Consider the following 14,657-nt stretch of genomic DNA (forward strand, 5'->3'; position numbering starts at 1 on the left):
CTTCTGGCCTTAGCTGATAATGTTCACAACTTAGATCTGAATTCACGTCTTTCTGTGGCCTTAACAACAGCTCCAAGCTTTGAATAAACATCTACCATCCCCTTTTTAGCACACATGTAGTTCTATAAATTGTGCATACAATCAGGTTAATCCTCAGCCCTTAAAATAAAGAGCTAAGTATGTCTTTCAAGGACTGGAGCTCTAGTCTGCATGATGTTCCTTGTATATGCTCCAAATAATGGAAATAAGTGAGTGAAATTTTCAAAATCCTTTGAATTACTCTTCTCTGCTATAAACAGCAAGAAAAAAAAAAGAAGCAGGACTACATATATATATAGCCATATGTATGCAAATAGAAAAGACTAGTTATATCATCTCCATATACCCCAAAACCTTGAAACAAATCCAAAAAAGCTTACCCTTGCCAACGTCAGGGTTCCTTGTTTACACACGCTGCAGCGGACCCTCAGTTTTCCAGGCTTCACAGCTTGGCAGAAATCTTTGCAAAAAACATAAAAACTGTTGTAACTTGCTGCACCTGTCAAGAGGAAAAGCAAACAAACAGTAAACAACCACTTATGATGTATACTGAAAATCAGTACCAAACTGTCATGAAAGCTTTCTATTTCACTCTGTAAGTGATAAGTTAAAAGAATTTTAAGTTCTGAAGACAGCTTTGTGATCATCTTATCTTGCCTGATCTAGTTCCTAACACCTTCCAGTAACTCCTGCTTCTTGATCAATAAGTACAGGTGAACTACACTGTAACTCCTTGAAAATGCATCCAGAGCTTACCACTGGTGAGCACCAACTGAAATCCTTGGCAAGTGATGTATGACATTAATTACCCCAGTCCTCCATAATTTGCATCTCACTTCTAGTCTAAAATTGTCTACCTGCAATTTTTATGAGGTCAAATTGCATGAAAATTTCTTTAGATGAAGCTTAAAAGATGAATTTGACTGATATCACAAAAAGAAAACAAATATTTAATTTAGCAAACTTACTTCTATTCATGGAAGACTGGAAGCCAGTTCTTTATTCTTGCTGGCAGCCTTATAACCTAGCAAAGTTTGCAAACTGCTGCCAAGATATTAGGCCAAGTAAATTTTCAAGGAAAATGAAATGAAACACATTCTGTTCTGTGAAACTATGGAACAGAATGTGATATGCAGAGAATTGTGAAAGCCCAGTGCAATGCTAATGAATTTCATTTCACAGGAAACAATGATCACTGTTTTGAGTGAAGCACTTTTTAGAATAGCTATGGCTATTCCTTACAAACTGTTGGAATATCCCTGGCATGGTTTTAATCTATACTGGACAGCTCCAAGTTCAGAGACTCAAGCTTATCATCAGAAGTTGAAATGAGACCAGAATAAAGTTTCAAACAGAAATTTCTCAGTACCAAGAGGAGATTTGACACATTAACAGTGGTGAACTTCAGAATCAGTAGCAACCCCTTAGAGATGAAAATTTTTTCACTGTCTTTCTCCCTATTCTCTTACTTCTCCCTACATTCATCAGCAATATATGTTTTATGTACATTTGAACCCTAGCACACTACCACAGTAAATACAACCTGGAATAATATTTTTAAACATGGCTGACTTCCTTTATTTTCACACGTCCCTCACACAGTAAAGGGTCACACCCTGTGTTATGCCAATGCAAAATGCCAGTCAGTTACGTTTTATACCTATTCATGGCTGTCCTGATTTAAATGTGCTCTAGTATAATATAAATGTAACTCAAATATAATTTGAGTTTCCAAAACTCAACCTCAGAGAACTGTGTCATCCAAAAAATCTTTTTTTCTAAGAAAAAGTGTGCAGATGTCTACAAGGAAGATGTACATCATTGAAAGAAGAAATTTTGTAACACTTTTTCAATTTTTCAGGAACATAAGCCACATAAGAGTAGACCAGTGATGTAACCAAAACTAACTTTAGCCAACTGATCTGTCAAGTGTTCTCACTATGCTTCCTTGGAAAGTATTAACCACCATGGCAGAACATAAAGTATTACAGAACTTAAATTGAATCCAGTTTTTGTGGAAGAATGACACACACCCATACATTCACACACTTACCCACTTTTCATATGAATAAATGCAACTCAAAAGGCTGAGAGCACACTTCTCAAATCAGTCTAAAACACAGTTCTGGGATTCAAATAGTTAAAGAAAAAAAGGCTTATGCCGAACTATTTAATATATGGTGCAATGTTGAGAGGTGAAACTTAATATGACAAAGTTTTGGACATCTGGATATCCATTCACTCATATTTTGCTGGAGGCTCTGATTACTGCAACTGAGAGCACGTCTTAGACTTGATTTGATGTAAAATCCACAACAAAAATCGAAACTATGGTATTGCATATGAGAAGGAGGACTTAAGTCACTTTCAAGTGACTTAATTTTACTTTTGGCAGCTCCTCTATGCAGGATCAGCAAAACAGTCAATAAGACTAAAGGTCAGTGCCTTTAGCACAATTCAAAGGGAATGCTACATGACTTAAGTAAGCAAGAATGCTATTGCTAGTAAAGTTCCACAATAAACAGGATGATTTCAGCCACTTATTCCTGACTTGGTCTCAAGAGCAGGAAGTGAAACCAGAGCCCATTATCTATTCTGTTGCCACCAGTCCTCTCCCATTGTTCCAATTCCATATGTGGGCTGTCTAATGGGACTACTGAAACTGCTGCTTCTATTCACGCTTACCCTGAGTAGTTCTGCCATGCCACTGCTCACTGTCCTAGTTTAGTCCTACACTCCAAAATGATTCCTGGCATGACTCTAATGAAACCCTCCCAGTTAAACAGAACCATCTTATTGAGTACATGAGCCCTTACAGCATACAGCAATTTGTTAATTGGCTGATGCCTTTCCTGACCCAGTCCTCCACTCCCTGATGTCTTGTGTCCCTGTCTCACATTTTATGCCAAGGATTAAAATTTATTTCAAGGATTAAAACACTTGAGGCAGGAATCATGCTCTCTCTCTCTCTGCTTTGTGTTCTAAGCTCATTCCATCTGGACCCAAAGATAAAATTATTTTATTGATAATAGTCTGCAAAATATTCACAGGATAGTATGGCATAAATCAGCATGACTGAATACGGCAGTAAAAAATAGTAGTCATAGGAGAGGCCTAAAATAAGACATATTGCTGATTTACTATAGAGGATAAATCTTATGCATTAGCTTGATATTTGCTCTGTGCAAAAATAGACTACATTAGCTCAATATTCATTTTTCTTAGCACTTTCAATTTTGTTTTCCGTTTTCATGAATATAAAAAGTCCCCCCAAACACATTCCCTGTGCACAAATTTAAAACACAAGAAACAAATTTATTATATAATGGGTTGGAGCAGTTAAGCAGCACAGATCTATTCAAAGAGAGAATAACTTTAGAAATATCTGCTATAGCAAGAAAGCTGGAAGGGCACAACACAACAAGAGGAATGCACTGATTTTAGAGGGAATGTGTTAAATGGAGATATTCTGCAACCCATTCACCATTTTATGCAGACATGCTGATCACATTCTCACAAAGTGCAGTTACATCATTAGGTGGATGTCCTGAGCAGCATCACCAGGCAAAACAAAGACTTAATAAAAAATGCAAATGCTGTAAGTTGGCTTACAGTACAACACTGATGGCCAGCATTAAGCTCTTTACTGACTTGTTCACGTCACTGATTATATTAGCATGGCCCTTGGCTGAGACTGCATCATCCCCTTGGACCCCTTTTCAAAGAGAAACTGAAAGACACAGGAACAAGGAAATCTGTTTTATGCACCAGCTCTGATGTATCAATATTAACAACGAAGGTAATTATGACACTGTGCCAGTAATCACTAAAATTGCTGCAGAATCAACCATATAGTAAATAAATGAGACACACACCTTTTGGGTGTATGACTTTAATAAGAGTTCAGAAAACAATCCCTACTTTGCAGTTTTCACTTCCAAATATTATCATATAAAATCACTTATTACAGGCTAGTTTTAGGAAAATGCTTGATGGTTTTCTCCATGGAGTTCATTTAATTATGCTACCTTAACTGGCCAAAAAAAAAAAAAAAAAAAAGTAGGATGAGAGGAATACAAGAGGCCTCTCACTTATGATCTGTGTCAGGACCTGTCTTCTCACCCCAATGAGACACACTCTCTCTTTTCTACCTCTTCAAAGCTAATTTCCTCACAAATATCCCATCACCCCCCCCCAAAAAAAAAAAAAAGTCTTAAAACTGTCCTCTCCCTTTAGTGTTTTATATAAAAAGGGGAAGTAGTTTTCTCTGATGTGTATCCCAGTGCTTTATACTGTCTCCCCATCTAGGTTTTCAAGCTCCTTAGGACTTGAATTACTTCCTTATTTCTGTGTTGTTAATGACGACCATGCTGTGGGAGCTTTGTGCATGTTAGTGATAGCACAGACCAATTATTTTGATATGCGTGACTAGTTAACGAGAAAACATTAGTCATAATGACTATAGACTTGATCCTGAAATCTCTAATCAGTCAAAACACCCATTATCATCTCTATGACTGTATAAGTGAATAAAATCTGAATAGGGATATTTGTAGCAAACCTACTGTTTTCATTTGAACTGCGTTTTCATTTGAACTTCATTTTCATATAGATTATAACGATTACTGAGTCTTTCCTATAATCACCTTCTTAGGACAGAGCTACAGGAAATCTTTCAACAGATTGAAAACTACATAAAGCTAGCATAGTTTCAGATTCTATTATATTTACATTTAGACTAGTTCTAATTGGTAAAATGTAGACTGACTGTCTGAGACCTCAGACTATATTGGCAATTTGCACCCATATAATGAAAAATGCACAGTTAGAAGCGAACAAAAAAAAGTATTCCAACTGTGTTCACTTTAAGGACTTTGCTTGATTCAACACAGTAGGAGGAAAAACATCTGAAGTATAAATGCAGAATGCTCAAACTAGCGAAAATTTTCAAAACTAAGTTTAAGAAAAGTGTGGAGGTTGCACTTCTGCACCCAAAAAAAAGAAATTACTTATAAGATCCCATTCACTTGACAAAAATACAACTGGTGTGTTCTGCCTTTAAACTTTTGTTCTTTAACCACTTTTCTTTGCCTGCAAAGATTTTACAGAGCACACAGTTTTCCTCGCCAGACCCATGTGTGTGGATGCACACATTTATAAAACTTTTCTACCTGTTCTAGATGATACCTAGTCTTTATGATGCCTATCTAATTTATAAATAACTATATAAATAAAAATATATAAATAAACATGAAAATGTTCATTTAAGAGGTAGATTCATCTAAACTGACTGTGCTATGTTGTAGTGAGAAAAATTGACACTTTCATGGTTTGATTCAATTCATCCTAAAGTAGATATAAAAAGATATAAACATGCCAGATAAATTGTGTCTAAAAGGGTCTGTTTCTCTCTATTGTGGGGATTTAGAACCACAAGGTGTGGTAGAAATACCTGCTTTGCAAACCTCTAAAATTAGGGAAGATGAACCCCACTTGGTGGTGCCATGCACAGGAACTCATGACAAAGAGCTGCAGAATTCTGAAGTATGCATAACAATAAGAAACAGAATAAACCTGAAAAACACACAACAAACCAACCACAATTCTTTTTCTTGAGACTCAAATATGACTTGCAGAATGCCTATGGATCTCAGATAATTAATGTATATGGAATACACAGCTATTTAGAAAAAATAAATGGACTTGTCACTGTTACAAGGACTAAAAATTTAGGAAGAGTTGAAATTTGGCTGAAGAGAGTGTAATGCCCAAGAGGTGGAGTATCAGAAGTTACTTGATAAAGACAACGGGGCACATATCTTTTTAATGCCTTTTCAGTGAAAAATGTTGTGTGAGAAAAAACAACCAGGAGATGTCTATGAATTAAAAAAATGCAAAAAGCACAGCACTTGTTCTATCTTAAATTCCTGGAATTCAGGAAATTAGTATATTAGGCTTTCTCTTCCAATCATTACCATGAAAGAATCATCTGCTCCACTTTTCTGAGCCCCAGTATCATTTACCTTCACTTTCTTTTATATTTCACCCAAATCCTTCATTATCTTGTTACCCATCTAACATCTGCAATTACCTTTTCCCTGTCTCATTCCCTTTCCTGACCTCTATATAAGCTTCACCTTTCTCTTACTTCTCACAATATATCTTTCTCTCCTTCATCTTGCTTTCTGATTTTCAGACAAAGGAGCAAAATTCAACATTAATGTTCGTATTAACAATAAGGGGTAAAAGAATCAGAGAAAAAAACCCAATTGTGATGATTCTGTCAGACAGCAAAACATGGAATAAAAAAAGAAAAAAAAAAAAAGAAACCCCAGAAATTTCATGAAACTGCTGAAAGCTTGGCAATAAATACATGGGAGAAAAACAGTGATACAACAACAAAGTGTTCAAGACTTAAGAATATCAAAAAATCTCCAATAAAATATACTTCTTGTGCATGAGGAAACCACTATGCACCAACCATAATATTCCCCACAAAGCTCCACCCTGAGCTGCTTTTTACATCATTGAAGGGACCGAGTGTGACCTGTGGTGATGACAGCTGGCTAGGACTGCTTTATTTGCAGCTGAAGGCAGCGACTTCTGAGTTTAAGCCTAAGCACATCAAAGGATGCTCCAGTAGTCTGTGCATGGGTGGCACAGATCATGCAGTCTAGGTTTCAGGATGAGCAGCAGATCCAGCTGAACACAGTGTCAGCAAATAAACTAAGAAATGTTTAAAAATTAAACCAGTGGTCATCAAGAAAGTCCATAAGGACAAGGCTAATGCCAGGTCAGGCCAGAAAAACAAGAATATACAAGATATACATCCAGACACAGCATACTTAAAAACATAGCCCAGGGATGAAACAAAGGTAAGGACCTGAACTTAAATGTAACTCGTGGGCCAGTGGGCCCACTGAGGATGTGTGAGGTGAAAACCTCTGACAAGGCTTCTGGCAGCTCTTTCTCACACAGCTCTTTTGATAAAAGTGTGACCCAAGGTTACACAACTGCCCCTTTCACAGCTGGCTAAACACCCAAGGAGGGAGGGAGGTTGAAGAAGTCAAAATCATGGCTACTCCTACTGCATTGCTTCTCTGTATTAGCTCCCTAATTACTTCCAGTGTCCCAAAAACCCCAGCTGTGCTCAATTTATGTTGTCCAGATATAGGTAATCTAACATATCGATAGTAATTACAACTATGAAAGGCTGGAAACCAGCAGCAACAGTATTGCTGTTAGCTTTGTTACAGCAGGTCTGTCACCCTAATACAAAACATTCTGAAAAAGTTTGTTTTTCAGAGCACCCAAGGAATACATAATGAGGTAACAAGGCTTATAGAAGATAATTGATTTATTCAAGGTACTTAAACTTTATCCTTAGAAGTGGTCAAGGCCTTCTTGGATGGGGCTTTGACCAAACTGGTCTGGTGGGAGGTGTCGCTGCCCATGGAAGGGGATTGGAACTAGATGATCTCTGAGGTCCCTTCCAACCCAAATAACTCTATGATTCTATGATTTAAAAAAAACCAAAAAACCTTTCTCATCAGTTTTTTAACAGAAATTATATTGTTACTGAACGAAAAGCAAAATTCTGTTGTGTTCAAATACATAGTTAAAATACAGGAAATAAAGTTCAGGAATAAATGATCAGTTTTCTCAGTACAGCCCCAAAAGAAAATTGTTCCAAGACTTGAGTATTCACCATCAGAAAAAGAAAAATGAACGGTGAAGTGACAAAGTTTGCTGGTGATACGATATTTTTCAGGATAGTAAAAATTAAGGCCAACCGGAAAAAACACATTGAAGACTGCAGGATGCTGAGTGACTAACAGTAAAATGAAAACTTAAATTCATTGTAGATAAATGTGAGGTGATGTACATAGGAAAAATAATTTTACCCATACAGTGATGGTCTTGACTAGTTATTACCACACAAAAATAGGATCTTGGGGCTATAATAGCTAGTTCTATGAAAATGTCAGCTCAATGCTCAGTAGCAATCAAAAAAGTAAATTGAATGCTAGGAATTATTAAGAGAGGAATCAAGAAGGAAAAAACCCCAGCCAAACAAAAACCAACCAAACAAAAAAACCCCACCCTAGAAAACAGTGTTGTACAAAAGCTATAAAAGTCCATGATGTGCTCCATTTTCAGTAGCATGTGCAATTCTCTTTTCTCTGCATTCATCAATTCCACAGATACATCTTTCACAGGACTGTCCATTAGTGTACTAAATAACTTGCTAGTGCTTTTATTCTAACATTTCAGTGTGTCACAAAATATTGCACAATAATAGTGTACCACAGAAATTGTTTTTTCAAATGACCTGTGGTACTTCTTTTCATTTTCAATGCCATGCATGTCAGGTTCCTCACTCTGAAGCTCCCATAGAACTAGAATTTTAATGACAATTTACTTTTCTTAGAAATGAGAGATGGAAATGGCTCAGGAAAGATGTATCTATAACTCAGTTGATACAATGTTTTTCAATACAGACAGAAAATACCAGTACTTTTAAAATTGAACTATTTAGTTTCTGAAATGTTCTATTTAATGACATGAGTAACTCATTATTTCAGTAAAAGCAATATTTTGAGGAAGATCCTTAGCTGGTTTTGAAAGTGAAAACATATATATTGACAATCTATCTCTTAAAGGCTTGTCCAGAAAAATGGAAAAGATTGTGTGAAAATGGCACTTTACCATGCTCTGTTATCTCAACATAATGGCATGATCATTGCGTCATTTTTACATAATGCAATGCCAGGACTATATTGTAAAGAGTAGAAATGCATTTTTAAGAAAAAGCTCAGCTTAGAATTTCACATATTCTGCTCACATATGCTCTAAACTGGAATGTATTATATGCCGCAGCACCTTTTTCCATTTAGAAGATGGTTTTCAAAATACAAACCTAAGTCAAAAGGTTTCTTTATCTCTTTAAAACATTGAGCAAAAGGATTTGGGAAGAAGGGATACACTTTTTCCAGGCTATTAAAACCAGCCTAGGTATTTAAGCAGTGGGCAGTAAACAGCAGCTCTTTATAGCAATTCAGCTGTGACACATGCTAAGAGCTAACTTCCTTCTGGGGAGGAAGGAAAACACAGAACAAAGTATTTCAGGAAAAGAAGGAAAGACAGACAAAGAGAAAGACAGAGTGCACTCTAAGCTCAGAGCTTGAACCTCAAAGCTCCTCTGGCTCTGCATTACTAACAGAATTCCCCATCCACAGATTAGCTGAAAGGCAGTGAGATTCATCGCATTAAAGTTAAATGTGCAGAAAATGGAATCATAGTAATCCTCACTGACATGTTTACATGTACAGTCTGCTGAGCATCTACGTCTGTTATTTGATAAGAAACATGGAAATAATAGTCTCAGACTTTGAAACAGTGATACCAACTAATCCTATCCTTGCAACTCTTACAGTTGGCTCAACAGATCTAAAAGTTCCTCACAGAGAAGTGATGGTACCTATGATCTAGTGATCCCCCTTGCTATGCCAAGAGACATAATTCTACATAGGAAAGCTGGGATCTTCATCTCCTGACCTTTCCACACTGCACTTTGGGGAGATCCTTTGGGGCAGGTTCAGCCAGATAAACCTGTTGGCTTGATCATCTTCATAAACAACAGAAAAACACACTTTATTATCCACAAGGAATCAAATGGCTTCTCTATCAGAATAAATGAATCCAAAGTTTAAATACTCAAAATAACTCAAGATGGAGTTTCTAAGCAGATATCTGTCACTATAACTCTTAATTACCCCTTTTTCCCTTAATGCAAACCTATGATGAAGTGAGAATGCAGTAATTTGTAGGCCCTGTAAGCCTTCTCAGTAAGAGATATTATCAGTATGCATACGGTTCATTGACCATTATGTTCTCAGATTTATCAATTATTAGATATTTTTTATACTATATGTACAGTGTCTTCAAATGTGACATCAGTATTAAATGTTCATTGCACTTTGGAGACTAGATTGCATAGTAATTCTCTGCTCAAGATTAATTTAAACCAGGTCCTGCTATCATTCTTCAACCTGTCAGTTTAGGAAACCACCCTCTGCCCCATGTTTGCATTCCTACCACACGACTGTAGAGCCTCCACTCCCCACCACGCTATGTACAGCAGAGAGCTTTAGCAGCTACTTGTTACCCTACTCCCAATTAGTGTGACACCAAACCAGAGGCTGCCAGCTGAGCTCAGCTGTTCCCTGGGTTGCCACACCAATCAATTAAGCAAATTGATTTTTAGAATGGTTTTGTTGAAGTTAAACAGAAATGTTTAAAGACTATTTTGTACATTCAACTTGAGATGTACTTTGTACCTCTAAATCTCTACAGAAGCCTGTTACTCTTCTGACATCTCACATAAACCTAAGAAAGCTGTTTGGTTTTTTTTCTTTTTGTACAATACTTTACACAGATTGACAAAGTTATGTGCTAGAGGGGTTCTCCTTTCTAGTGTTGAATTCCCAACTCACACTATGAAGTAGAAGACATTCCTGCAGACTCTAAACAGACAAGATTTCATTCCAAAGCCTCCCTGCTTCCTTCATCAGTAAGCATTTCATCTCTAGTTGAATCTCTTGAAGGATTACAATAATCTAGGAAACAAACAAGATATTATATCTACATTTCTGGTATCTAATGCAGATTCCTGTTCTACTATGTATCTGTGCAGGAGCTAATCAACCCTGCAGTTCTGCCATATTTATAGTACATTTATAAGCCATTTAGCCAGAGAAAGAAACTCAAGAGGGAGGTACAGGAGAATAGGGATAGTAAAATGAAATATGGAAGAGATAGTGCAGAAAAGCAGAACATTAGCTAATTTTAGATATGGCAATGTTTCATAAAGATGTTTTATTTATCTACATATTGCGGGTCAAACACAGATCTTTGTGCCTGGATAGCAGATATAAAATGTGTTTGTTCACATTTATACCACTAGATTTAGTGTACCTGAAAAATTCCTATTACAGATTAGGAGACAAAATGTTGAGGACTGGTAAGATTTGTTTGAAACAGATTTTTTCATCTCCATCCTGAATACTTCACAATGGCTAGAGTCATAAAGAAGATATTGATCAAGATGAGTCAAATATTAGCTCAGCTACGGCCACTGTTATGTTCCTAACAAGTTAAAAATTACTGTGAACAATGGTATGGCGTTTAGGAACCAGGATAAGATGATCTATAGCTATTCACCACATTCTGGGTATCAAGATAGAAAAAAATGCAATATCCATAACCACTAATCTGCATCAAATTGGGAATTTAGATCTTAACCTTCCACATTTGAAGACAGTGTAGATTTTGCTACTTATTTCATTATTATTAGCATAAACACAACATTCTTTTGAAGAGAACTAAAATTTGCTTGGGAAAAGTCCCCGATAATGTTAATCATGACCTTCACCTGGCCATATCTCCAGCACAGGCATCATTTAAAACACTACTGATGTTTGATTCAGCTACTCCAAAAAAATATTAGTGGAGACTAATTACTAGGGAAGAGTTACAGTAGATAAAAATTCAGTTGCCAAGTGATACACCTTTAAATCAGAAACCAGCTGTTGCCAGCTAGAGTTTTCTTTCAGTAATATATGCCATGTATTTATTGTGTGACAAAGCTAAAAAGCAAACTGTCCTGAACAAAAGGAGGAGCTGCGGCTCCTGGTGCTTTAGTTGCTCAAGTGAACTTTTGATCTCTTTTACGATTTTGGTTAAACCACCTTCACAGCAAAAAAGGCAATAAAATAGTGCTAGCCAGCACTGAAAACCAGGATACCAGGGCTTACTATAAAATCCTTGACAAGTTATGCAGTGTTGCAGGAAGCTGAACATCAATGAGTACAGTATATGGTGAACAGGCTCAACTTGGAGCATGATGTCCTTCTGTTCCCCCACGCTGCACCTGAAGACCCCAACTTGATATCTCTATGTTTCTTTTTCTCTGTTCCTGTCTTTTGACAGGTAAATGTCAAGACCCACAGAACTGACTGCTGCACCAGCAGGGCATCATGGAAGCTGGAAAGAGACTGATGGTGTTCAGCAAACATGTTGGCTTTCAAGGACCCCTGGGGCACTTCGCTCCAGGATGCAGCTGCCACCTTTGATATTTCAATCTGTGCTTTGCTGAGTGGGAGGATAGTTAAAATAACTACATATATATATCTCTACCACATGGGCTTGCATTTGAAGTGGAAACGTAGTTGTAGATACTCTACTCCAGAAATGCAGAAAACATGACATGTAGATAGACTGTCAAAACTAAATCTGAGGAATTCATCTGCAAATACCAGTTATGGCAGTAGTTGATTGTAACCGCTAATATATTAATAATATATAACTGAAAATATATTATATATTCAGAGAATCTGTCACGTTCTCAAGACCTAAGGCTGAATACTCGCGGAGATGCCAACAGTACAGATAGGCTTGTAAGATACAGTTTCAGGTGTATCAGTGCATATAAAGATTAATCTTTTTCTGAACTAGCATTTGAAAATGGTATTTTGAATCTTAAGATTAATAACTGAATAGGAACTTCCAGATCCTGGATACCTCACTAAGAAAACTGTGATCCTGAGACAGCAGTTGCACAAAAAATTGGTGCCACAGCACATGTAATCCAGCTCAGAAATATTCCAGACAGTTTCACTTGCAGGCCACTGTAGGATTCTGTCTCATACGTGAAAGGCAGATCAAGGAAAATATTTTCTTGGTTTATTTTCCTTTCAGTTTGATACAATGTGATCACAAATGCTGTAACCTATCTAGGCCAAACTTTCTGACGGTGCCAACAGATCCCATAGAACACCAACATTTCAGAAATTTGTAGAAAATATTTATCAATTACAATGATAAATGTTACTATATATGCATCTTCTCTTCTGTTCCAACTTAATAAAATCTTCATTGCTGGGCATGATGTAGGCAGTGTTGTTTCATGATCAACATGTAAGGAGGAACAAGGTTTACACAAAAGGTTCAATGTACCTCAGAGTAGGAGGACAGAAACCCTGCACTGAAGGGTATTTGGAAATCCACATAAAGCTGATAGAGAATCTCAGCTTCTATGATTAGATAGTCTCTAAAAGAAAGAAAGACGCAAACAAACACAAACACAAAAAACCAGAGGCACAAAGAATTAATAAAACCAACTGAAATCCCAGCTGTCAGTTCTGTGAAGAGAAGTGTGAATGAACATGAAGGTCACTACCTTGGCACCACTAACAATGGTCACTCATGTAGTGGTGAAAATGTGAAATTTTCACCAAAATAAAGCTGATGGTAAAATCCTAATGACTTTTGGCACAGCAATGCAAAAGCATGCACTGACTTCAGTTCTGCTTTTCTGTGAATATGAATTAGAACTTCTGAATTAACTGTCCATTTTCCTATAGTGACCACTTAAAAAAACCCCAAAAAAACCAAACAAAAACCAAAACCAGAGAATCTGTCTTCCCCTGCCAAATACAATGATCTTTTTCTTTCACAGAAGCTCAAATTTAGTCCCACTGAAATTACTTGTATTTATAAGGAGAAAGCAGAGTGTGTTTTGCAAAGCTATTTTTTTACCTTCTATCAACATAATTTCTTAATCTCTTCCACAAAATTACTTTCTGTAGATCAAACATTTTTAATAGATCTGTTCTCCCAATGTCCTTGCTGTATGCACAGAGCTCCCAATGACACTAATGAACGTTGAGCACATGACTTGAGCACAGACTATGATTCCTGTCATTTCAAGTGCTAAGAGCTCATAACAGAGACCATGTAGTGCAAGCATTAAGCTGCACAGTGGCAGCAACTATTGTTTTTTTAATGAACTTTAGGCATTCTTAGAATGCCATGGGATAAAGCCCTGGAGGAAAGAGTGAAACAAGAAAAATGGTTAATATTCAAGGATCACCTCTTCCAAGATTAGAAGTGATGAATCCTAACACAGAGGAAGTCAGGAGGCTTGCATGGATGAATAGAGAACTCTTGGACAAACTGAAACACAAACCAGAAGCCTACAGAGGGTGGAAGCAAGGACAGGCAGCCTTGGAGGAATACACAGAGGTTGTCCAAGCAGCCAGGGATCAGGTCAGGACAGCTAAAGTCCTGATAGAATCAACTGTGTTCAGGAAACCAAAGACAACAAGAAAGAACCTATACATAGGTCTGTGATAAAAGGAAGGCTAGGGAAAATGTGGGCCTGCTCAAAAAAGAAATGGGAGAACTGGTTACCCAGGACATGGAGAAGACTGAGGCACTCAGCAACTTTTTTATCTCAGTCTTTACTAGCAAGTGCTCCGGCCAAACCACCCAAGTGGTAGAAGGCAAAGGCACAGATAGGTAGAATGAAGAAACATCCAGGTGGAGCCCAATGACAAGTGGTGTTCCTCAGGGGTCACCTTTGTCGGCGACATGGACAATGGTGCAGTGCTCTGGTGCAGTTGAGACCCTGAAGGGAAGGGATGCCATCCAGAGGGACTTAAGAGATGGGTCTACACAAACTTCATGAATTTCAACAAGGCCAAGTGTGAAGTCCTGCATGTGGGTCAGGTCTGTCCCAAGCACAAGTACAGGCTGGGCATGGGTTGAGAATGCGT

General features: G+C 37.3%; 1 protein-coding gene across 2 annotated transcripts in view; it reads right to left on the reverse strand.

Annotated features, from left to right (window-relative positions):
- PRKN (parkin RBR E3 ubiquitin protein ligase) overlaps window positions 1-14,657 on the reverse strand; it is a 697,917-nt gene that overhangs the window by 452,569 nt on the left and 230,691 nt on the right. For both annotated transcript variants that reach the window (XM_039569208.1, XM_039569206.1), the window contains exon 4: window positions 420-538. In XM_039569208.1, the coding sequence (XP_039425142.1) occupies window positions 420-538 (119 nt within the window). The remainder of the gene's footprint in view (window positions 1-419; window positions 539-14,657) is intronic.

The sequence above is a fragment of the Corvus cornix genome, chromosome 3 (assembly GCF_000738735.6).
Source record: "Corvus cornix cornix isolate S_Up_H32 chromosome 3, ASM73873v5, whole genome shotgun sequence".
In the NCBI taxonomy this organism is placed as follows: Eukaryota; Metazoa; Chordata; class Aves; order Passeriformes; family Corvidae; genus Corvus; species Corvus cornix.